Source organism: Ambystoma mexicanum, chromosome 1q (assembly GCF_040938575.1).
Source record: "Ambystoma mexicanum isolate Mex_15411 chromosome 1q, UKY_AmexF1_1, whole genome shotgun sequence".
Taxonomy (NCBI): Eukaryota; Metazoa; Chordata; class Amphibia; order Caudata; family Ambystomatidae; genus Ambystoma; species Ambystoma mexicanum.
In genome coordinates this window covers 808,660,821-808,686,047 of record NC_090922.1, presented here as the reverse complement: position 1 = coordinate 808,686,047, position 25,227 = coordinate 808,660,821, and the positions used below count along the sequence as shown (strand labels likewise).

General features: G+C 49.0%; 1 protein-coding gene across 2 annotated transcripts in view; it reads right to left on the bottom strand.

Annotated features, from left to right (window-relative positions):
- Positions 1–25,227, bottom strand: part of DHX9 (DExH-box helicase 9) — a 745,262-nt gene that overhangs the window by 298,809 nt on the left and 421,226 nt on the right. For both annotated transcript variants that reach the window (XM_069641409.1, XM_069641410.1), the window contains 3 exons: positions 3,649–3,790; positions 3,466–3,548; positions 3,220–3,376 (listed from right to left, as the gene is read on the bottom strand). In XM_069641409.1, coding sequence (XP_069497510.1) covers positions 3,220–3,376; positions 3,466–3,548; positions 3,649–3,790 — 382 coding nt within the window. The remainder of the gene's footprint in view (positions 1–3,219; positions 3,377–3,465; positions 3,549–3,648; positions 3,791–25,227) is intronic.

Sequence of the window (25,227 nt, the reverse complement as noted above, 5' to 3'; positions counted from 1 at the left end):
TTATTAATTAACCATGCCAATACTCTCCACTAATCTACCAGGGCAATTTTTAATACACCCTTGTAGCCCCTCTGCAGTAGCATCTGTCTCCTGCACAGTACCCTGCCAACTTGGCTAAAACGATTTTCAATTGTTCAGTACCGATGTGTCTTTTGCGATTCATGTATATTTTGAATGCTTTGTCTTTTTTCCTCCCTTTTTTTCCAACATTTGTACTAAATTTATGCAATAAAAGATTTATGATTTTAAAAAATTATTTTTTCTTTGTATTAAATTAAGTTTGCACTCTAAGGACTTCTCTTTTGCTTCTATGTGAATCCTAGAGCACATTCTAATTATCAAAAATAATTTGAATTTAATGGCAAGAGTGATGATTGTCAAAAGCGGGAGTATCTTTAAGATTATATTTTGCCCCATCTCACGTTTGCACACAGGGGCTCCCCTATTGCTTGTAAAAATAAAAAACCTGGAACATCCCGAAAGAAATAAACACCAAAGACCACCTACAATTCAGAAAATAACTAAAAACCTGGCTCTTCAACACCACAGATTCAAACTGAAAAACCGAAACAACCTAACGGGAAACACAAAAAAAAAGGATGACTACATTAAGGGTGACACTGACAACACCCAGAACCGACCAGAGAAACTCTTACTACAACAAGAGACGATGCTAAGTCGAATAGGAGACAAGAGAGACCAATGGAGGACAGAAATCAGCATCCCTAGCCAACTCCAGCCAACTTCCTCACCCGTCCCATAATTGCTACCAGGTATCGTACTTGTATATAGAGTTGTGGTAATGTTGGCACTTGCCACTCTTGAATTAAGTTGTGGACAATGGCATGGCCATTGACCGTATGGAGCTGTGAATGAAGGCAGGCGCCTCCCCAGGACGGAATTGCAAGCGTTGGCATGTGCCATGCTTCAAAGGGGCTGGGAGCGATAGCCTGCATAAACAACTCAATAAGATGATGAATGCCAATCATCCGCGACATATGGATGGAGTAGCCTTGGCTAGTCAATGCCACGCACCGACTGGATTGGGAATGTTCTCTGGCCCAGATTTGAAGAGACAAATACCTGCCTGCCCTGCATACAGACAGGTGTCACTTAGGTGGCCAAGGCCAATCTTGGGTAGGGTTATGACTGAGTGGATGCCATGTGTGAAAGAAACTGAGTAGTTGATGGCCCAGGTCAGGACAAACGCGCTACCGCACCCTACCTGGAGAGAATACGGAAATTCAGCGCCTCACTTCCGGACAGCAATCCACTAACAATTTCACCCCTCAAACTCTAACCAAACAACCACAAACCTCCAACACAACAATCCGCACAAACATCACTACACAGCAACAAAACAAACCACACAGACTCGCACAACAGCACACGACTACCGAACGTAAAACACCCCAAACCCAGACAACGACTCAGCACATCACTGCTCTCTTGCACTTTTCCAGCTTACTCCCACTAACTCACCCCCCCATCCCTTTTTTCAGAGCCACCAGAGCACCAGGGGACCACTCCGGTGGTGATAGTGCACGGTACAAATATCCTTTAACATTAACCACCAAAGAGATCCCCGCGATACTATCGCTGATGCTCTGGATTACAGGGAGGTGCAACAGTTGAGCCGGTGGCTGCGCTGTGGATTTCGGCACCACCGGGGCCTTAAGCGGTGTCTGAGCATTCTTCTGAAGCATCTCGACAGCCGCATGTGCTTTGGTGCTAGCGCCCTTACTTTTGGACTGCCCGGACGCATGACGCTGACGCGATTGCAGGAAGAACTGCTGATCATAAAGATAAGCGGGTACCGCCGAAGTACCCAACGTGCCCGTTGGCGTTTTGGAGCACTTCGACTGGACCGCGAAGCAGAACCGTGGGTTGTGTGTTCAGTGTGGGAATCGGGTGCATCCCTGTTGCCGGGATGTATTGTCCCCATAGCAGGACTCACGTCGTGCCTATCGGGGACGGACGTTGCGGATCGAGAACTCTCTGCAGGAAGGTCAATGGCTTCGGAAGTGGAGCCTTGGTCATCGCTTATCCCCTAGTCACACTCGGGCGGCTGTGGGCGAATTATTTTCGGACTCCGACACACCATAGGCTGCCCACTGCTTCAAACGGCACTCCTTAATAGTCTTGGGCTGTAGCAGTTTACAGGCCGCACAGGACACCTCGTTGTGGTTGAGGGGAAGACAATTATTGCACCGACTGAAAAAAATCTGCGGCCACCACCTCATCCTAGGCACATTGTTAAAGTATCCAACAAGCGATTACAAAGAAACAAGGGTACAAGTTATCGTAACCACGCTTCACTGTTCGGTGCTGTGTGCAATTCAGTACTGACAGTCTTATGGGCTGATCAGTTTCCCCATGAAAAGGAGCCAAAAATGAAGTAAAGCAGAAGGCGCTACTTGCCTCCAAAAAGTCGGGTCATGAATCAAAAGTGTTGGAGAGGAGCGCCTTCCTGCACACCCATTACAATTAGGCAAGACTTCTCAAAGCATTATAGGACTGAGAAAGCTTTTTTCATGCAAAGAATAATGACACAGGCGTGGTCAGGCACTAAAAGAAAATAGTATTTAAATATAAAAGTGCCCCCACCCCTCATTTTTGTACAGCTTAAATTGTTATACTTGCAAGAAAAGACCCTGGGGCCTTAATTCCCTAGAGGGATGAACTTTAATCTGGTGTGAACTTGATTAGGGGTACGTCAATATATTTAAGGGGTATCTCGGTAAGTATGTGCTACCTTTTAAAAGAAAGGGTGTCCCATAAAAGTATCCGTGGAAAGCAGAAAAATGAAAACGTCCCAACTAGGGGTGAAAAGGTAGAAGTCCAAGACTCTCAATCTTTCTCAAATAACTTTCCCAATACCATTCAATGTCCAGGTTCCCAATTCTGTAATTAAATGCCCCAATGGCACATGGAGATATGTGCTGAAGCGTTTTACAAAAATACTCAACTCAAACCTAAATTTATCACAACACAAATAGTTCAGCCAGTTCTCGTGGTCATACAGATCAGGCACATCTCAAACATGTACACTCACCACTAATCAGTCAGCAGTGATAATTAAACCTTAGTAAAATGGTATACTGTGTGCATGTGGATAACTGGCATTTAAGGCTGAGGCGAGTGACGTGCCTGGTTAGAACCTTGTATTTTACAGAACATGCGCCCCTTCCTGCCCTATCCGCCCCCCCCCCCACTTACCTTGCACTGCAAAGGTCCTCCCATATACCTCGATGAGGGGGCAGTTAAAGAAATATTCACAGAACATGGTGGTGTCAATGGTTGCAGACATCAGAATGACTCTGATGTCTGGGTACGTCTGAATAACATCCCGCAGCACCACCAACAAGAAATCCGTCTGCCAAGAGAAAGAAGGAATGAAAACACCTACAAGGAGTACTCTTGGACATGTCAGACTGCAGCAGTGGAAGTGTCCCAGTAACTTACATTAATATCACGTTCATGGATCTCATCCACAATCACATGACTGATGCCACGGATCCCAGATTCCAGCTTCCTCAGGAGCACTCCTAAACAATAACAAGGTGAGGCCATGGAGTTACCAGCAGTTAGTAGAAAGACACACCAACCCTCAAAGTACAAGACAAAACCACCAAGCTAAGTACTGACCTACTGTGCAGAACATTATACTGGCATGTGGACGGGGAAGGATGGATTCAAAACGTACACTGTACCCACAGCTTTTTCCAGGTTCTTCTCCTCTCTCTGAGGAAACACGCTCCGCTACAGACACAGCACTGATCCTCCGGGGCTAAAAAGCAAGTGGTTTCAAATGAGAAACTATCTGTAACCATGTACATAGAAGAATTGCGCCCAGATGCCCTTAGGCCAGGTGCACAATACAAATAAACTTAATACAAACCAACAGACTAGTCTGGCTTTTGTATAGACTGAATTAACATTTTAAGACACATTTTCCATTGTCCCAGAAAGATTACAAAACAGGAATTCAGGTCTCTGGCTTCCAGAACTGTACAGGAAGACCCCAAAGACAAAGCAAGACATTGGCACAGTCTGACCTTTGAAGCACGTTTAACTCTCTGTAGATGGAATTGTTAAAGCAAGCACAGGATACAGGGTTTGGCTCCACATGCCCATCCCCTTACCAGTCTAAGCGCCACTGCACCACATGTCCACAGTTTCGTTTGGTTGTAAATGAATCTCCATTTATGTTGAAGCATTCACACTCTTTGCTCATTGATTTACTAATCTTTCAATTTCTAATGGCCATCTGCCTTAAAGTTAGCAGATCTGAACAGGAATTACTTAACCCACTACCTGAACTCCTGGCCGTGTTGCACAATCCAGACGTGGAAATGGACTGTGAAATGTACTTTAGCAGTGCACTGCAGGCCTACAAGCAACGGTTAATCATCATGCTCCTCTCAAACCTTAAACAGCAATAATTGTGCATATCCTGACGCCCCCAAAAAACAGGCCATAAGAGCAGAAAAATGATTGAGTCAGGCCAGAAAGTAACTTATATTACGTCAAACACAAGAGACTTGCAGAGCTTATAGAAAAAGCAAATATGTGCCAATTCCGATTAACCTTAGAGACCCCCCCCCCCCCCCAACTCTTTTGCTGGACTCAGGGCTTTTTAAATTGTGTACTCCTGAGTGAGTGGGACCCTTTTCTCAGGCATGTGTCCTAGCCCCCCCCCCCCCACTACGATGTTCTATGTTCCTTACTGTTTTATAGAGTCTGGTAAACTCCAGAGGCATCTGCATTTTCATTGTGGCACACAGCACCTTTTGTGCAGTGCAACTGGGAAGTCCCTTGGATGTCTCGTAATGTTCAACTTCATTTTCTTGGGTGAACTACTGTTCCCAAGTAAGATGATCCCCGTCTTACTTACCATTACTTTATGGGTCCAGCACACACCACCCTATGTGGAATACTGGGGGGTTACATAGTAACTCCTTTAACCCATTCCTCATGTAACATTTTGTTACACTAACTCAGTTGAATTTCTGGTGGCAGTAGTTTCTTTACTACCGAGTGACATGTATCTGCAGACTAATCAGTGCTGCACCCAAGGGTGCCCATTCTCAAAATGGCCCCTGCCCCCCATCCCCCTGACCTTTTTTTTTTTCATCATTTGTTAGTTTCTTCTGGGCTTTTACTGTTTGCATCAGGGGGTCTGCAGCCCTGAAGCCCGCCCAGGATCCAGTGTGTCTGGAAAGGCAGGAAGTGAGGGAGGGCCACAAAACATCCGTGTCTTTGTCTCTAGGTGTGCATGAGTCAAACCAGTTCCAACTGTCTTGCTGGAGGACAGCCACCCTGCTGTGTGCCAGCCTAGGGCTGTGAATGAATGGGAACCTGCATAAAATGCTAGGTTTTTGGGACTAAGAGCAGAGTCCACCACTGGAGGACAACATCTAAAGCAGAAGATGTCAATAGCACCCTCCTGGACTGCGAAGTGCCCGGTGAAGCCCTGCAGCTGTGCTGATGTTTTCAAATCAACAGGGAAGACCTGTAAAGGACGATTTCCTCCCTTTTGCTGGTGGGACCAACTAGGCTCGAGACAAACAAGTTACTTACCAACGGTAACATTCTTTCAACTGGATGTTCCTCCCACGTATTCCTCATGTTAGGATGTTTGTATCCGCCAGCTACACTGCTTTGGAAAAAAAGTTTGGCAGAGGCCGATCTGCACATGGTTGTGGCGTTGATGTCCCTCAACGGGCTCTGTACCGTGTCAACGTCACCATCAAAGTAGCTTGTGCCGCGCCCGCTGGCTTCAGTTCTGTTTTTGAGGAAATATTCGAGGAACACCCAGGCGTGCCTCATGACCGAAAGACCCTTTGTGTGAGAGTAGTGTAACTAACGTAAACTGTACTGCAGGGTAGGATGGGAGGGGCGATGAGGAATACGTGGGAGGAACATCTAGTCAAAAGAACGTTACAGTTGGAAAGTAACTTGTTCTTCGAATTGATTGTCCTCCCACGGATTCCTCATCTCATGATAGACTACCATAGCAGTGGTAATTTTGGAGGTGGGAGTACTAATTTTGGTCATGGACGGAATGGAGTACCGCTTTGGCAAATAAACGTTCATTGGAAGAAGCATCTAACCAATAATGCTTGATGAATGTATTCATTGATACCCATGTTGCAGCTGAGCAAATATCTGCTGTACGGATTACCCTCTTCAGAGCCGCAGAAGTAGCCATCCCTCTAGTGAAATTGTCTCGAAGCCCATCCGGTGGGTCCTTTCCTGCCAATCTGAAGCATTCAATTATAGCCAAAATGATCCAGCGGAATATAGTCTGTTTTGTTACTGCAATCCCAATTCATGGGCAGTATAACCTACAAAAAGTTGGTCATTCCCACGCAATTTTGACATTCTTGAAATGTAAAAACTGAGAGCCCTTTTAGGGTCCAGTCTATGCAATCTCTCCTCTTCTTCGCCCAAATGAGGAGGAGGGTAAAACCTTGGTACTATGATCTTTTGTGACAAGTGAAAGTCAAACTACGTTTGGTAAGAAAGAGTTTAACCTTAAGAACCATATAAAGTAGTATACAGAGGTTTGCATGAGAGAGCCTGTAACTCACTAAAACTGTGGGCTGATGTTAAGGCCAAAAGGAGGACAGCTTTTAATGTTAGAAGCCTCAAGGGACATGAGTGCAGAGGCTCAAAGGGTATACAAGTTAGAAACTTAAGTACCAGATTTAAATCCAAAGTTGGGACATGAAAGGGACTGGAGGGTACACATTAGTAAGCCCTTTCAAGAATTGAATGATTAATGGAATTTTGAAGTAGGAAACCTCTTCTGAGGCACGCTTGAAAATGGACAGCGCAGCTAGATACCCTTTAATTGTCCCGTTCTGGAGCCCCAGATTGGCTAGATGCAATAGGAAAGAAAGCACCATTGGGGTGCCACATTGAAAACGGTCCACATTCTTATCCCTACACCAGATACTGAATTTATTTCAACGACACCGGTACAAAGATTTAGTTGCTGCCCTTCTGGCCGAAACAAAATATCCATTACGTCATCCGGAAGATCGCAATCCTTGTATCTCAACCTCTCAGAAACCGTGCGTGAAGGTCGAGTGTTTTGACCTCTGGATGGAGAACCCGACCTTCCTCTTGCAAGAAAAGATCCTCTTTGCGGATGACATATTGGAGGGCAGTTGGACATGTCCAGAAGGTCCGGGTAGATAGCTCAGCGGCAGCGTGCGCGTCTTGGAAGCAAGACGACATGAAGCAACAACGGGTTCGATCCCCGGGTCCGCGCTTAGAAACCTCTGGGTGTTTAAGCGCGTTATGAATACGTAACTAAGACAAAAAAAACAACACAATTACACAACTAAGAAAAACAAACAATTCCTGTAACAGCGCCTCGATGCCTGTGGGCTATGTGAGCGCTTTATAAATGTTAAATAAATTAAACAACGTCCTCCTAGCCTAATCCGGGGCAATTAGGATCATGGTTTTCCTGAACCTTCTCAACCTCCCGATTACATGAGGAATCACAGGGACTGGAGGAAACGCGTATGGAAGTGGAAACTTCCAGTCCACTACAAACGCATCTCCCAGAGCTCCTCTCGGTGGAAATTCCCTTCAGCAGTACTGTTCGCACTTCTAGTTGACCGTGGTCGCAAACAGATCCACTTGAGGGGTTCCCAAAGGACGAAGATCTCTTGAAGGACTTCCTGAGCTAGCTCCCACTCGTGGGAGACTGCTCTGCCTGCTCAGAGGTTCTGCCGCCGTGTTCTGCTCTACAGTTAGTTGAACTGCCGATAGAGCAATTCCCTCTTATTGCCCAGAACCAGAGCTGCATTGACTCTCTGCACTCTGGTAGTGATCCTATGCCTCCTCTCTTGTTGAGGTAGTACATGGCCACTCTGTGGTCAGTCATTATCAGGACATTCTTTTCCTCTACAGAGGGCAGGAAGGCCTTCAGTGCTAGTCCGATTGCCCTCAGCTCCAATAGGTTGATGTGTAGTTTGGACTCTGATGGAGACCAACGACCGCCGACTGTCAGATCGATGGTGTGGGCTCCCCACCCCGTGAGTGAGGCGTCCGTCACTACTGTTATCTCCGGCCATGTTTGCCAAAAAGATTCTCCCTTAAGGATATTGTCGTTGCAAGCCCACCATAGTAGGTCCTGAGCAACTGCGCTCGTGACTTGCTGAAAATCCGACATACTCCCCGAGAATCGGGACCACTGAGTTCTGAGGGCCCATTGAAGAGATCTCATCCTCAGTCGAGCCTGTGGCACCAGAAAAATGCAGGATGCCATGAGGCCGAGCAACCTCAGAAAATCAAAGGCCGGCTGATACTGGGCATTCTGGAACTTTGTTACCTGCAGAATGTGGAGAGCTCTCACCTCGGGAGGCAAGGCTTTGCCAGAGGAAGTATCCAAGACTGCCCCGATAAACTGGAGCTTTTGGGATGGTATGTAGGACTTCTTGAAATTGAGGTAAAAGCCCAGATTGTAAAGGAAGTGACAGGTGTTGGTCAGATCTTGTTCGGGAGAACAAGCTCTGATCAACCAATCGTCCAGGTAAGGGTAGACGTGAATCCCCCTCTCCGGAGACTTGCTACTACAACCGCCATCAGTTTGGTGAAAACCCTCAGGGCGGAGGTCAGCCCGAATAGCAGAACTCTAAACTGAAAGTGAGAACCGCCAACCGCAAACCTCAGGTACTTTCTGTACTTGGGATGGATTGGCACATGAAAGTAAGCATCCTGAAGGTCCAATGATACCAACCAGTCTTGGAGTTGAAGAGCCTGAAGGATCTGAGAAAGGGGTACCATCTTGAACTTGTCCTTCCTGAGGAACTTGTTCAAGTTTCTAAAGTCCAAGATGGGTCTCAATCCTCCGTCCTTTGAGATGAGAAAGTAGGGGGAATACCAACCCCTTGTTCCTCCCCGCTACAGGTACATGTTCTGTTGCACCTTTCTCTAGCAGGGTTAAAATTTCCTGCACAATTAGCGGAACTGAGTTGGTTCCCGGTGGATGGTCCCGAGGCCTTTTTAAGAAGGGAAGGCAGTAACCTTGAGCTACTGTCTCCAGTGCCTAAGCATCTGAAGTAATGCCCCACCATTCTTTCAGATGCTGTGAGATTCTGCCTCCCACCGGGTTGTGTGATAAGGCCTCAGTGACTTGGAGGCGGCTGCAGGAGCGGCTGAGGGCAAAGATGCACTTTTTCCTCATCCACCACGAGCAACATTTAGTTTACCTTTCTCTATGGCCTGTCCTCTTCCGCTCCCAAGAGGAGTAGTACTGAAAAGAACGACCTCTCCAGGAAGATGAGCCTGAATACGTTCTGAGGCTGTCGCATAGAGAAGCCAAGCGATTTAGCCGCCGCTTTTGAGGTCTGCAGTTTTTCTAAGCTTTCATCAGCTTTACTGCAAAACAACCTCAAGTCATCAAAAGGCATGTTGAGTAGTCTGGCCTGCACACCTGGTGCAAAAAACAGACTTCCTCAACCACACAAATCTGCGCAGCACAGTGCTTGCAGCCATGGATCTGCTGATACCATCAGCAGTATCAAGTCCAGACTGAAGACCTTCCCCCATTGCCTTCTTTCCGTCCTTGACAATATGTAGGAAGCCTTCCCTTTCCACACCTTCCGGAATATTATCAGCTGCCGCTGAAATGCAGTCCCACAGGGTATGGGTGAACCTGGCCAGGGCACAGGTGACATTTGTAGACTTCAGAGCCATGCTACCTGAGGTAAAGACCTTACGGGCCCAAGCATCCACCTTCTTATCCTCTCTATCCAGGGCGTGAGGGGAATAGACGGATAGGCTGTTTGTCTTGAAGTTGCTGCCTGAATAACCAGACTTTGAGTGGGATGCCCCCTTAAGTAATCGGGGTCAGAACTCGCAGTTCTGTACTTCTTTGAAAAATTACTGTTGACTGCAGAAGCAGTATCAGGAACGTCCCAGTTTTTTTTCCACTGTCCTCTTAAGTACTCTATTGCAGGAGAGAATTGTGTCCTTCTGGGGGCCCTGGTTAAGTATAGCAGTCATATCCTGATCAAATGTCGGTGAGGATCTACCCTAGACCATGTATTCCACAACCCTATTCATCAAACTCCTGTACCCTGAATCTGCATGTTCTGCAGGGTCACATTTTGCAAACTCTAGCTCTGGTGACTGTCAGGCAGAATCCTGTGCAGTGCCCTTAGGGACCACTACACACAATTAAGACTACAAGTGGCAATACAAGTTCACCTTTGGTACAAGCCTGTACTCCACTGTTAAAGTGGTAGCGGAGCAGCCAGACTTATCTCAAGAGCAAATGAGCACTAGTAGAGATTACACAAAGGACTACAATTACTGTGACTCAAGCAAACACTGACTCAAGGTTTTTGGTTAAAAAGTAAAAGTACAGTTATTTTAAACCATCTATTCACAAAACACTTCACTTCTATTAAATTAAAACCACACGTAAAATACACTACACACGACCAATTCCCCTTGTGCAGAACAATTCAAGGTAAGTACCTTTGGTTTTGACAAACCAGTGTTGTGAAACAAAGACGTTACCGGGGGTACATATGCGATCACTTTTTGACAGTAATGACAGTTCGGTCTTACTAAAGATAAGCGTACCCGCGGGAAGAAATGTTACCGAGTTAAAACACACTTAGAACATGAACACAAGAGAGCTCTGGATAAAAATCATAGGCAATACTTTTGTCAAGGCAGATAGAATCAAGAGACGCTTCCTAACAGGAAGATAAATGTCAATAGGCCTGCGCCAGTGTCAATGGGACAGGGGTCCGGTTGTCGAGGATCACAAGGTTAGTTCAGTTCGAGATTACCAGGAGTACTTAGATATTGTCAAGAAAGGGAAGCAAAAGTTATAAGAGGGAAGGAAGATAAGGACAAGCCTTTGGTGAGGAGAAGAGGGTTCACCCCAATTCCTCGAAGCTGGACACCGTACCTTATTCCAAGTGAAGAGCTGGTGCTATGGCAGTTGTTCCTGGTAGTTCCTGCAGACTCGCGGTTCCTGTAGCTTCAGTCGTGGAGACAAGGACGACGTCTGGAGCGATCTGCACTATCGAGGGATGAAGCCAGCAGCAGCAAATGCGACGGTGAATAAAAGGTGTGCTCCTTTAAAACAGGAGAGGCTCTTCAGATGGCTATCCGGACCACTACACCTGTGTGCAGCGATTTCGACCAAGAAGAGGATCCTCTGCCTGTGGAAGGTAAGCTGGTTGATCCCAACAGGCTTAAGGGAAGACTACTCCGGACTGGATCTTCTCTTGTCGGTGAAGGGTAGATAGCTCAGGACTGCAGCAGGGCTTCACCAGGACTCTGTAGTTGTAGCAGCAGTCTTCTCCGCTTCTCTTCGGTTCCTTGTAGTTCCAGTGGCGACTGACTTCCAGCCCAAGAGTCCAGCTTTTATGCGAAAATCCCCCATTCACACAGCCTGGCTGTCAATCACGCAGCAGGGGGGTTGTCCAGCCCGGATAACCCCTCCGGCTAATGGCTGCAAAGTGTGACTTGGTTTTCCTAGGAGACCCTGTGCAGGGGGCCACTACACCCCTCCCTCACATTCAGCCCACCTAGACACCCAGGCGCCAAAAGGAGTGCTTCTTCAGAGAAGCCTGCCAAAAGACTGAACAAAGAAGGCAAACCTGGTTTGCCACGCAAAGTAAAACACAAGAAGGACTAACAAAAAGAAATGACGAATAAACCCGACCAGAGCCAAAAGAAAGAGTATTTGGTCAAGCGGGTTTATGTTCGAGGCGAATATAATAGCCTGGAACAGTACCACGTTTATGTAGTATAATCACGGTAGAAAAGTTAGGGTAGATACCACTGACACCAGCCAAGTCTAAATGTTAAAAGAGCAAAACAAAGCTCAGAGAGACAGACAAAAAGGGATAGGAATTAACCCTTTCCAGTACTCCATGTAAGATGGGGTGTACTGGGTCTGCAGTTTTAAATGACTACATAAAGTAAATGGCAACTTTGCCTGTTTCTGGGGGACAGTAGTCAGCCCCAGAAAAATGGAGTCCGTGGGAAGTCTCAAAGACAACCCTGTGTCACTGCACTGAAGGTGCTGTGTACCACACACAAAAAATGGGGGTCGTGGAGTGGTGGGCTCGTGGAGTGGTGTACTCCAGAGCCCAAGATCAAACAAACAAATACACATGGCAAAACACATGTAAGAGTGGAAAAAAAGGCTCACACTCTTACCAGGTGGAAAAATAAACTCCAGAAATCCAGCAAAGCTGCTGGGGGACTCACTAGGTGAGGGAAATTAGCCATAGAATGAGAATTCTCCCCAACACTGACGTATCAATGCCACTAGCAGAGTGAAGGGTATCACAGGTCTCATTTTCGATTCTGGATCGATTAATTCTTCTGGAATCTCTTTGGTACCATATTGAACTCCAAAAGAAGAGATTTCTTCTGAGGCACTTTCGTCAAATATAGAAGACAGACTTAAAGAAGTCTGACTTAGGTAAAGGATTAAATCTTTCCTGTGCTTGAGTTTGGGTCGAAGGACTCTTCGATGGTATCGAAGAAATCTTCGAAGGCACCAATGAAGTCTTCGACCAAGGAGTCGAAAACACCAGAGGCTTCGATGCTGAAGCCGTCGGCGCCGAAGTCGTCGAGGGCTTCGACGATTTGTTTTGTCGGTGTCAGGGAAACTATTCTCGATGAGTCTTTGACGATTTAATGTCGACTCGAGATTTGCGATGTTCACCTTTACTACTGGATCTTTGCAAAGTAGGTCCCGACTTCCCTGTGTCGTCCAACGGAGCGACCGGGGTCAGGCTCTTTTGAGGTTTCTTTGAGGGGGTCGAGGCCGCATTCTCAAAGACCATCTTCCTTCTAAATTCATCCCATTTTCTTGGGGAATCCAACTTAGTCGGTCCTCTTACCAATTCGGTAGACGTATCAGAGGAAGAGGGAGATCTAGGTCTTCTTTTAACCTTAAAATTTCGAAGCGCACCGTTCAAGACCGAAGCAATGGGAAAAAACAGAACTGAAGCCAACGGGTGCGGCACAAGCTACTTATAATCATCGTGACCTCGACACGGTACGGAGCCAGTCTAGGGACAGACACCACGACCTCATGCACAGCACCCTCTGCCGAGAATGTTTTTTCTGAAGCAGGAAAGCTGACGGATACGAATATCATAAGATGAGGAATACGTAGGAGGCCACAATCCATTCAAAAAACTATTTTGGCGCAAGCCCTGGCTTACTGTGACTTTCCAAGGCTGCAGAAGCCCAATACTCCGGGTATCTCGATCACCTGTGAGTGCATTGGGGTCACCATGCTCGGGGGGCATCATCTTCTGAATTTCCGACACCAGCATATGCAGGGTCGAGTGCGTTAGGCAAAATAGCGTGCAGTACCGTCTGGGACCACCCCATACAATTAGGACTACAGGTCTAAGCAAAAGCAACCTTTGGTATAAGTCTGTACTACACAGTTTTGTGGTTGCAAGCTGAGCAGCCAGGCGTATTTCAAGTGAGAATGTGAGCAGTACAAGAGGTTACACAGAGGTCTTACAATAACAGTGGTTCAAGTAGACACTCCCACTCAAGGTTTCTTGGTAACACACTTATTAATTTATTACACAATCAATTAGAAAAGATTCACTAGAGGGAGGCAACATATTATACACAAACACTTCAATATCAAACCAATGAGTTTCTGAACTAATTAGGCTCCCCTGAAATAGGAGCAAAATGGCATTTGTTACTTTCAGTGGGAGTAAAAAGGCACAAGTTAGTAGAATAGATCACAAAAACTTTCTTAGACAGTGCAAATAGTTTTAGTTCACTAGAGGACTCAATTCAGTTCAATAGGCCTAGGCCAAAGTCAATGGACTAATGTCTTAGATAGGATATCAGTTCTTGAGGTAAACAGTAAAGTCTTTGCCAAAGTTCTCAGAAGCAGTTTGTATGAAAAATAATATGTTGTGTCACAAGCTGATTAGGCCTGCAAGTTGGGAAAGTTGCACAAACTTTCACCGCGAGAGAGGCATTCTCTCAATCGGGATGGCACAATACCTTAGTATGAAGCAAGAGATGCAGCTGAAGATGTTGGTTCCTGACAGTTCCTGCAGATCTCACTGTTCCTGAGTCAGTCGTGGGGACAAGAGGGAGGACGTCGGGGGAATCCTGCACTGCAAGGGATCATCGGAAAACGCTGACAAAATTGAGTCACTTCAGTTCAAGTAGCTGTTCAAGCACACAAGCTGGTGTCCTTCCCCCTGGTTAATCCTATCCAGCTTCGAGAATAGTATCGAGGTGGCTTATGAGTTGATTGGTCCCACCAACTCAAAAGGAAGAAGTCGACCTTGAAGAGGCTTCTCCGTCAAGATGAACTTGGCAATTCGGACCTGCAGTAGGGCTTCACCGGGCAAACCAACGGTCCAGGAGTTGCAGCATTTGTCCTCTTCCAGCTCGTCTTCGGTTCTTTTGTTCCAGTGGTCGACTCCGCTTTCCAGTCCAGGAGACTCACCTTTTAAACAGTTTTCTCCCATTTATTCCAGCCTAGCTGCCACTCACCCAGCAGGCAGCTGTCCTTGCCACAGTCAGCCAGCCAATCATACCAGAGTGCATTAGGGTCTCCTAGGAGACTAAGCACAGGGAGTTTTGGGCACCTCCCTCACTACCTGCCCACCCCAGACACTCGTGCGCCAGAGGCAGTCTTCAGTCCTGAAGCCCGCCAAAGGCATGGAAACAAAGACCAAACCTGGTTTAGCGCGCAGAGACAAACACTAGTAGTTTGTCCCAGAGAAGGTATTTAAACCTTTTGGGAAGTCTAAAAAGACATCCCTGTGTCACTGCACTCGGGGTGCTGTGTAACACACATGAAAAATGCCTATGGAGTCATCTTAAAACTCCATAATCAAAGAACACAAGAGTAAAACATACATCAAAATACATGAGTGGGGAAAAAAGGCTCACACTCTATCCAGGTTAAAAAAAAAAAAAAATCAAGTCCTCAAAATCCAGCAAAGTTGAAGGGAATTAGCACATTTTTGAGAATTCTACCTAACAGAGCATGTCCACCGATGCATCCCTTGGAGTTGGGTTGGCAGGCCTATGAGGCTCTGCACCTCCGTCAGCGTTTCTGTCATCGTCCCTCACGTCCTCATGTATCGTGTATATTGTCTCCTGGTCTTCCTCATCCCAGTAATAAACATTGGTTCCTTGGAGCACGACTAGCCCCAAGGACTGGTCACTGCACCCTTTTTGCATCCTGGAGGGGTCATATTCAAGCTTGTTTCAGCATCCACTTTTCCAGTTTCCTCTCCACGGCCCCTGTCGAAGCCTCCCGCCTCGGGGGCAGGGACCGTTGGGGAGAATTCTCATTTCTGTGCCAATTCATTTCAACCTTAGAGACCCCCAGCTCTTTTGCTGGACTTTAGGACTACATTTCATCCCATGAGCGAGCCCATTTTCTCATGTATTTTGACCAGATTTGGATTGCGTGTTTCCTTTATTTTTGGGGTCTGACAAACTCCATAGGCATCTACTTTTGTATGGTGACACACTGCACCTTCAGTGCAGTGTCAGATAGAAATCCTTTAGGTTTCTCATAAGGTTTAAATACCTTTTCTTGGGTGAAGGAGCAGGTTACTTACCTGTAACTGTTCTCCAGCATTGATTTGGCATGGATTCACATGCTCATGAATATTCCCTGTCAGGCTGGGAATCCTCAGTAAAGAAAAATCAGTTTTGTGTCTGAACTGTAACAACCAATCACTGGTCTCTGGGTCATACGGCCCCCAGCCAATGACTGCCCTCTACCTAAGCCCCTCCTCTGGCAGCCATCTTCAGATTTGGTAGCCTGTATAGTGGCAGTAGGACCAAGAGAAGAGCCGCAGAGAGGTAGGCGGGAGGGTTCGCATGTGAATCCATGCCAGACCTATGCTGGAGAACAACAGTTACAGGTAAGTAACTTGTTCCTTCTCCAGCAACGGGTCTGGCATGGATTCACATGCTCATGAATAAAGAATACATAGCAGTACACATGCAACCACGGGAGGTGGCAAGGCTCAACATTAAGCATATCAACATCTCAACATTAAGATCTCTTACCTCCTCACCAGGTTCACCTTCAAGCAAACAGCTTGCGCAGCACTGCTTGGCTGACTCTTGACTCCTCCCTGGAATACCGGTCGACGCAGTAGAATTTGGTGAAGGTGTGCATCGACCTCCACGTAGCAACCCTGCAGATGTCCAGCAGGGGCACACCAGACAGGAATGCCGTAGTTGCAGCGATCGCTCTGGTCGAGTGGGCTCTCGGACGACCAGTCAACGGTCAGCTCACCAACCGGTGACAATGGGTGATGCAGCCGGAAAGCCACCTGGAAATGGAAGCCTTGGAGATGGAAGCCTTGGAGATGGCCTTCCCGTGGTTTGCAGGGCCAAAGTGCAAAAAAAGTTGTGACGTTTTACGGAAACTCTTTGTGCAGTCCACATAGAACTTCAGCGCTCTAGCCACATCCAGTGAGTGGAAAGTCCTCGCAGCTGGCGACGAAGGCGTCAGGAAGAATACAGGTAGCAGCAGGGGCTTGTTTAGATTAAAGTCCGACGGCACCTTGGGCATGAAGGAGGAGTGCGTCCGTAGAACCACTCGTCTCGTGGAACGTCAAATAAAGTGGTTTACAAGAGGGCCTGGATCTCCCCCACTCGTTGCGCGGAGGTGATGGCCACAAGAAAGGCTGTTTTCCATGACAAAAAATGTAAGTGGCGCTGAGTGCCTAGGCTCGAACGGCGGACTCATGAGCCTAGTCACCACCACATTGAGCTCAGACACCGGGGCCGGAGCCTTCACAGGCAGGAATGAGCAAAATAGTCCCTTGTCGAACTCCTTGACCAATCGATGCAACTATAAGGATGATTGGTCCAGGAGATCTGGTGTAACGGGACATAGCCGCCAGATGAACTTTGATGGGAGCATGGGCCAGTCCTGCCTTGGCCAACGACAACAAATAGGGAAGCACCTGCAGAGCAGTGACTTGTAGAGGGTCGATTTCCTCAGTGCGGCAAACGTCGAACCTTCAACCTCTTCCACTTGTGCCCGTAGCATTTGAGAGTAGACGCTCTGGCCTTGGCGAGCACCTCCTTACAATCCGCTGGGAGATGGTAGCCCCCAAATACTAGTGCTGCAGGAGCCAGACCTTCAGGTTCAGCGGTGCACTGTCCCGGAGGACCTCCGACGGCCGACGTCACCCGATGTGATAAGTAGGACGCACGACGCCCATAGCCTCAGTTATAGTTTTTCTCCCAGAACGTGTGCCACCAGTTTTCTGCCAGACACACAAGGCCTTGCAGAACGCAAGCTGCAATCGCAAAAGAAATTCTGCAGCGGGGAAGCCAGGGAGGGAGCGATATGGAATAAGTCGTCGGAACATCCCATCGAAAGAACGTTACCAGGTAAGAAAGTAACGTGTTCTTCGAGGGGATTGGGTCCTCCGACGTATTCCATATCTATGACAGACTCCCAAAGCAGTACCAAGCAAGGAGGTGGGAAAGAATTTAGAATACAAATTTAGCATGCCCAATCAAATTGCAGAATACAGAACTGCCTTGCCAAAGGCCAGATCTTGCCCTCGATGGAATCGAGGTAGTAGTGACGTACAAAAGTATGTACTGAAGCCCAGGTGGCTGCATCACAGATGTGACAAATAGGAACTCCCCTCTGCAGGGCAGTAGACGCAGCCACTCCCCTGGTAGAATGGGCCCGCAAGCCAGCCGGAGGATCCTTACCCGCCAAGTGGTAACACTCGGAGATAGCTAAAATAATCCAACGAGACAGTCTTTTTCATCACAGCTTGTCCCAAATGCTTTCCAGCGTAACCAATGAAAAGTTGATCATCCACTCTGACCCGGGACATGCGTTAAATATAAAAGCTCAACGCTCTCCTAGGATCAAGCCTATGGAGCCTCTCCTCTTCCTTACCAGGATGTGGAGGAGAATAGAACGCCGGAAGAACAACCTTCTGGCTCAAATGAAATTCCGAAACCACCTTCGGAAGAAAAGGACGAACTCTAAGGACAACCCTGTCCTTATGAAACACAGTGAAGGGTGGCTTTACTGAAAGTGCCTGTAACTCACTCTGCAAGCGGAAGTAACCGCAACCAAAAACAGTTTTCAGAGTTAACAGCCTCAAAGGGCAAGAATGTAAAGGCTCAAACGGAGCACCCATAAGAAACTTAAGAACAAGGTTCAAATCCCAACCTGGCACCAAAAAAGGTGACGGAGGGTACACATTAGTGAGCCCTTTCAAAAACTGCGAAATTAAAGGAATCTTAAAATAGGAACACTCTTCAGACGAGCGCTTAAATATGGAAAGCGCCGCCAGGTAACCCTTTAATGGTCCCCACTTGCAAGCCCCTGTGGGCCAAAGAAAGCAAAAAAGACAGAACCATGGGAATGTCACATTCAAAAGGATCCACATTCTGAACTCTGCACCAGTCGCAGAACTTTCTCTAACGGCAACAGTACAGAGACTTTGTTGCTGGCCTTCGGGCCGAAAGCAACACCTCCATCACGTCTTCAGGGAGAACCTGACCCCCCCTCCCATGAGAGCAGATCGTCTCGGTAGGGAAGACGACGTGGAGGGCAGATGGACAAGTCCAGAAGGTCCGGGTACCACGTCCTCCGGGCCCACGCCGGAGCAATGAGGATCATCCAGGAACCAAACCTCCGTAACCTCTGCAGTACTTGCGGGATGACGGGGACTGGAGGAAACGCGTACAGCAGTGGGAATGACCACTCCACCACGAACGCGTCTCCTAAGGCTCCTTTTGGATGGAAATTCCCACGAGCAAAACCTTTCGCACTTCCGGTTGACACTGGAGGCGAAGAGATCCACTTGAGGGGTCCCCCAAAGGGCAAAGATCTCCAGGAGAATCTCCTGAGCCAGCTCCCACTCGTGAGAGATTGTGATCTGCCTGCTCAAAGCGTCCGCCGTCTCGTTGTCGTCTCCAGCCAGGTAGTTGTTGAGGTAGTTCATGGCCACCGTGTTGTCCGTTCGAATCAGGACACTCTTTCCACGCACAGTCGGCAGAAAAGCCTTCAGGGCTAGCCTGACGGCCGTCAGCTCCAACAGATTGATATGGAGTCTGGACTCCGACGGAGACCAACGACCGCTGACTGTCAACTCGTTGGCATGAGCTCCCCATCCCGTGAGGGATGCGTCCGTCACGATCGTCACCTCCGGCCAGGGCAGCTAAAATGGGGCCCCCTTCATCAGATTGTCTTCGATGGCCCACCACAGAAGGTCCCAGGCTACCGAGGGCCGCCTGACGCGCCATACCCCCTGAAGAAAATTTCTTCGCCCAGCCGTCAAAACGTTTGTCGTCCCTGTCCGGAGGGATGGTAGAATACGCCTGCTTTGCCGGGGCCGTAGCCGCCTGCACCACCAAACTCTCCGGAGTGGGGTGCCTGGACAAGTAGCAGGGGTCGCTACTGGCTGGACGGTATTTTCGCGACAAAGACTTGCCCACTGCCGGGAGAGACTCCGGAGCAGTCCAACCCGCCGCCACCCTTCTCTGCAGAGCCATATGAAACAGCAAAACCGGTCAGTGGGGGGACCGAGATCAAGGATGTCGGAGATAATCCTGAACGAACTCCCCTGGGGGAGCTGACCAACCCAAGTAACTCAGTGAGCCGAGACATAAGGCGCCGATATGAAGAATCGGCATGAGTGCCAGGCTCCGGCCTACAAAACTCCACCTCCGGAGAGGTGTCCAGTCCACAGGCATCATGCAGTGACTGCCTCAGGTAATTAAACTGGCTATGGCCCGAGATAAGCTCATCTGGAACCGAAACCGGAACCAAGCCGTCATCAGAGCCTTCATCACCCTCTGAAATGTACTCCAGGCGGGGAGAGGAAGACCTCTGGGGACCAAAGCAGTGCCTGACCTTAGTCAGAGCCTTTCCAGGGGCAGACCCTGCGCCACGGGGCCCCTCCGACACCACCGACTCGAAAGGCGTCGAGGGCGCCGAACGAGTCGGCGCCGGCAGAAAAGGCGTCGACGTCTAGCGAATCGGCGTAGTCAGCTGCACCGCCGCCAGCATCGGCAGCGTCGACACAGGTCTCGAAGCCGGAGCGTGTCTCTCGACGACCTAGGTGCCGACGACCCCCTCAGAGGCGGAGCCTCGAGAGAAATCGTCTTCGAAGACTGCACAGGATCACGCGGTCTCGAGCGCGTCGAGGACCGGGACCTGGAACGGGCATGGCGAGAACGGCTACACTTGTCCGAGCGGGACCTCTCCCGTGAGCCGTGCCGACCACCCGAGCCCGAAGGCGTACGAGCAGTGTCTCTCGACCGGTGCCGACTGACCCCACTCGGAGGCGCGGACAGACCGGTGCCCTGCAATTCAAGAATCGCTAGCATCTGCTTCCCGAAGGAAGCCCATTCCTTCGGTGTCGCTTGCATGGAGGGATAAGCGACCCGCCGACAGGCGGAGTCCTCGGAAGAGGACGGGGAAGGCGACCGATCCCAGCGCATCCGGGAATGCCTCGAAGAGGCGTAGGAGTGGCGAGACCGACTCCTAGAAGGAGACCCACTGGACTTCCGACGATGACGCGGAGAGTCTCCCCTCGAGTCATCCGTCGAAAGCCCCGCAGACCTCGACTTGCGGGGCTTAGACACCCAGCCTACCGACCGCTTCTTCTTGCGTTCCCGCAAGGCCTTTGCCGTGAGCGACTGGCAGTCGACAGTCGTCCGTATCGTGGGCCTCCCCGAGGCACCAGAGGCAGGCGTTGTGCGAGTCCGTGACCGACACCTTGGACCACAGTCCCCGCCTTTCTTGAAGCCCGGACGCGGGGTTGAAGACGAAGTAGACATTGCCACGAACAGGTCTTCACAACAAACCGAACAGGTTCAACGAACCGAGAATTGAAAACAGCAAACTCCAATGAGTCGAGGCGTACCGAGATTCACGAAGCGAACACGTTCGCGGAAAAAACGGAACTGAGGCTATGGGCGTCGTGCGTCCTACTTATCACATCGGGTGACGTCGGCCTTCGGAGGAGGTCCTCGGGGACGGTGCATCGATATCATCGACGCAGGACGCAGACGCCAAAGATTTTCTGAAGCAGCACAGCTGTGGACATTACCTGTCAGATATGGAATACGTCGGAGGACCCAATCCCCTCGAAATACTATTCTTTGGATGTTCGAAAACATGTGTCGAAGGTAAGGGTAAACTGGGACAGATAGTCTGCGCAGGTGTGCTGCTGCCAGGACTTTGGTAAACACCCTCGACGCTGAAGCGATGCCGAAGGGGAGTACCTTGAATTGGTAATGCCTGTCCTGGATCATAAACCTTCGGTATTTCCTGTGCGCTGGCAACATTGAAATATGAAAGTATGCATCTTTCATGTCCAATGTTGCCATGGAGTCCCCTTGTTTCAGCAATGGAATTACCTACTGCAGTGTTACCATGCAAAACTTCTGCGGTTTTATAAACTTGTTCACTGGGCGCAGGCCTAGAACAGGGCGCATGTTGAGATCCTTTTTGGGTACAAGGAAGTACACTGAATAAATACCCTTGTTTACCTGAAGAATAGGGACGGCTTCTATGGCGTCCTTTCCCAGCAGTGCTTCCACCTCTTGATTCAGGATCTCCAGATGGTCCAGTGAAAGGTGCCGTGAGCGTGGCAGTCTGAATTGTGGAGGTCAGGAAAATTCCACGCAGAAACTGGGGCGACCATCTTCATGGCCCATTGGTCTGAAGTTATCCCCGCCCATGCCATGAGGAAAGATGTTAATCGCCCCCCGACCGGGGTGACATGGGAGGGGACCTGGACTTGGTGGTCATTTCAGACTAGAGGCTGTGGCTACTCCGAGGATTGGCGCCTCTACCTCTGCCGCGTTTCTGACCGCTTGAAAGGTAGTATGTGGGGCTTCCAGATGTTTGCCCCTGTGTTGAAGCTACCCGTGCCGTAGTTGTTTTGACCAGCACGGGCTTGCCCTCCAAAGGACCGCTGAGAGTTATTACCCCTCGGGGAGGAGGGTTTCTGCATAATTTGTTGCAGAGACTTTAGAGTCTCATGCTCCTTCTTGGCCGTTTCCAAAGCCTCATCCACCTCTTTCCCGAAGAGGTTAGACTCCTCAATGGGTTTATTAATGAGGGAGGCCTGAGTTTCAGGTTTAAACCCTGATGTACGCAGCCAAGCGGGTCTCTTCAGTAGGGTCCCTTGGGCCAGGGACCTGCCCGCAGTTTCCGCAGTGTCCAGAGTGTTTTTGATGACATGCTGGTTAACTTGTCTTCCCTCCATTACAATGGAAAGAAGTTTTGGCTTGATGGGTTCAGGAACGTCTAGGAGGCCTTCCTGGAGCAAGTTCCATTGGGCGTCGGCACAACTTGCCAATAGTGTTGTATTAGCAATCCGCGTAGTATATGCGGCTGCCGACATGATGTTTGCCAAGGGCATACAGTCGCTTGGATTCCTTGTCTGGCAGTGATTCCCCTCTGGCAAGGGGTACCCCTGCCCTTTTCCGAGTGGTAGTCACTACCAATGAATCTGGGACGTGTCCTCAGATGTATAAAGGGTCGAAGGGGAGGGTCGGAATAATTTTTCAACTCTTGGGTTCACCGCCCGAGTTTGAGCTGGTGACACCAATGAGGGGGCCACCCTTCTCTTGATAGAATTAAGGAGGGGGAAGGCCTGGCTAGATGGAGTTTTCTCCTTAAGGATATCCTCTACAAAATCCTGCTCAGGTACAGCCTAGTGGACATTTTAAAGTATTCAGCTGCTTTTTTCAACATGGAGTTGAATGTCATTTGGTCACCTACAGGAGAGGCCAGGCGAGCCGGGGTGGACGGGGGAGAATCCAGGCACAAAACATCAGTGTCCTGATCTTGCAGTGTCCATGGATCTTGACCTTCCTGCTGGGTTTCTTCCCACTTGTCCGTAGTATCCTCCGCTATAGGGCGACCAGTTATCTGGGCAGAAAAAACGATCTGAGGGACCTCGGCGCGTGAAGGATTTTGGGTACACTACACGTCACGATAGGGATAGTGTTACGGACACGCCTATGCTGATGTCCCCTTTCAGTCCCAGAAAGACAAGATGCAATACTCTGCGGTTACCACTGGATGTCGGACCATATGCACAGCATGTGATTCTAAGCAGATTAACAAGCATCAGAAACACTCTTCTCCTCAGGAACAAGTTGGAACAGCTCCGAGGCACTTGAGATTATGGCGTGGAACGAGCCCATCTCATCGGGTGGTGAAGATCTGGGTGACGGAGACGTGAGATTCCCCCCAATCCGATGTCATCCGTGCCAGTTCCTGTCATCGCCGTGTCTGGATCTGTATCATCCCGCGGAGCAGTGAGAATGTCCACTGAGATATCTCCAGGTGGTTGCTGAGGTGGCTGTGGCGACGGAGGTGAGGGTGTTTGCAGCTTAGGCTAGTCCTCCAAGCCCTCAACGCCCTGTTGCACCTCGTCTGTCTCCTAGTCATTTTCATCTTCACCTTTGTTGGGATCCTTCCCATAGGGCCTGCTCTCGACCCTCTGTTCCTCCTGGAGGGTCCGGATGTTGGCAAAATCCTCCTCTGAGGAGATATCCAAGTCCCGAGGGGCTACCCTGCCACCCGCCCCTTCTCTGCGACCAAGGGCGACGGTTTTGGGAAAATGATAGGAATCTTCTCCGGCATCTTTTCGGTGGGTTGAAAAGAGGACTCTCCTGGCAGGCGGGGATACTCTTGCCTTTGGGGCCGTGCCCTACGGATCCACCTCAGCAGCCTTCGCGAGGGATGCCACCAATCCTTTAATGGAAAGGGCCTTTGTCAGATGCACCTGGGCCTTCACGACCTTGGTCGAGCCTGAGGCCTTTACCTTAGTGGTAGGGTCTGAGCCCTGCTCCCCCTTGGCCTTCTCAGTAGGGCCTGTCTGGGTCTTCAACAGCTTACCCGGATAGTCAGACTTCCTCTTCTTTGAAGATCCTGAGCGTTGGCTCGCAGGTTAAGGCGCTGAGACGCTGTACTCGCCCTGGCCACCGTGGAGCTTGTCGCAACATTGCTCTGGGTGGTAGTGGACTTGCAGTGCTTAGCCTTACGTTGGGCCCCCACGGGAGGAGCACCCTCAAAGGTCTTAGTAGACCGCTGAACTTTCTTCTGAGCAAGGGACACATGCTGCCGGGACTCACCCAGAGCAGGTGCCTTGGACCCGCAGCCACTCGTTTAGATGGCTGCACCGATCGTTCAGTGTGCCATCTCCTGACAAGACACAGTCATCCTCCACATGCATTGGTCAGAGTGCAGGCAGTACAGGCACAGGGAATGTCAGTTGCCCAAAAAGATATTCCGTAGATTGCAGCCGGGGCAATCCTTGAAGAGGGGCACAGAGCCCTTCTCATCCGCCATGTCCACGTGGCGTAGGCCTTGAAGAAGCTTCTGGAATCCTCCAAGAAGAAACTAGATGGAATTTGCCCTTGAAGGGCACTGAAGAATCAAAAAACGGGTCCCTGTTAATCGGAAAGGTGGATCGATGGAGCTTGAGGCTCGATTGACCGAAAGAAATGAATAGAGCAAAACCCAGAAAAAAAAAAAAAATTCGCAAAATGCAGTAAAAGCTCGAGAGCTATAACGACTCCCAACACTTGAACGTGCAGTAAAAATCTGAATATAGCTGCCAGAGGAGGGGCTTAGGTAGGAAGCAGTCACTGGCTGGGGCAGTATGACCCAAGAGACCAGTGATTGGTTGTTAGGAGAAAAACAGTTCTGAAGTGAAACTGAAACTAGGTAACCCCTGCAGCACTCTAATGGTGTGTGCTGGTTCTAGGAATTTAAAAAGACTAGTAAAGTCCATTTAACCTTACATTCTCTGGGAAACAGTAGTTTATCCCAGAGAAGGTATTGAAACCTCTGGAAAGTCTAAAAGAAATCCCTGTGTCACTGCACTGAGGGTGCTGTGTAACACACATGAAAAGATGCCGATGGAGTTATCTTAAAACTCCATAATCGAAGAACACGAGTAAAAAACACATCAAAATACATGAGTGGGAAAAAAGTCCACACTTTCCAGGTAAAAAACATCCTCAAAATCCAGCAAAGTTGCTGGGGGTCTCTAAGGTGAAGGGAATTAGCACATTTTTGAGAATTCTCCCTAACATACTCTTACGTCCCGTCCCCTTTCGTCCATACTGTATGGGCGTCCCTTCCAAGGAAGGGGAGACAGAACCTTTTTCACCAGAAAAAACCTTCACCTTTAA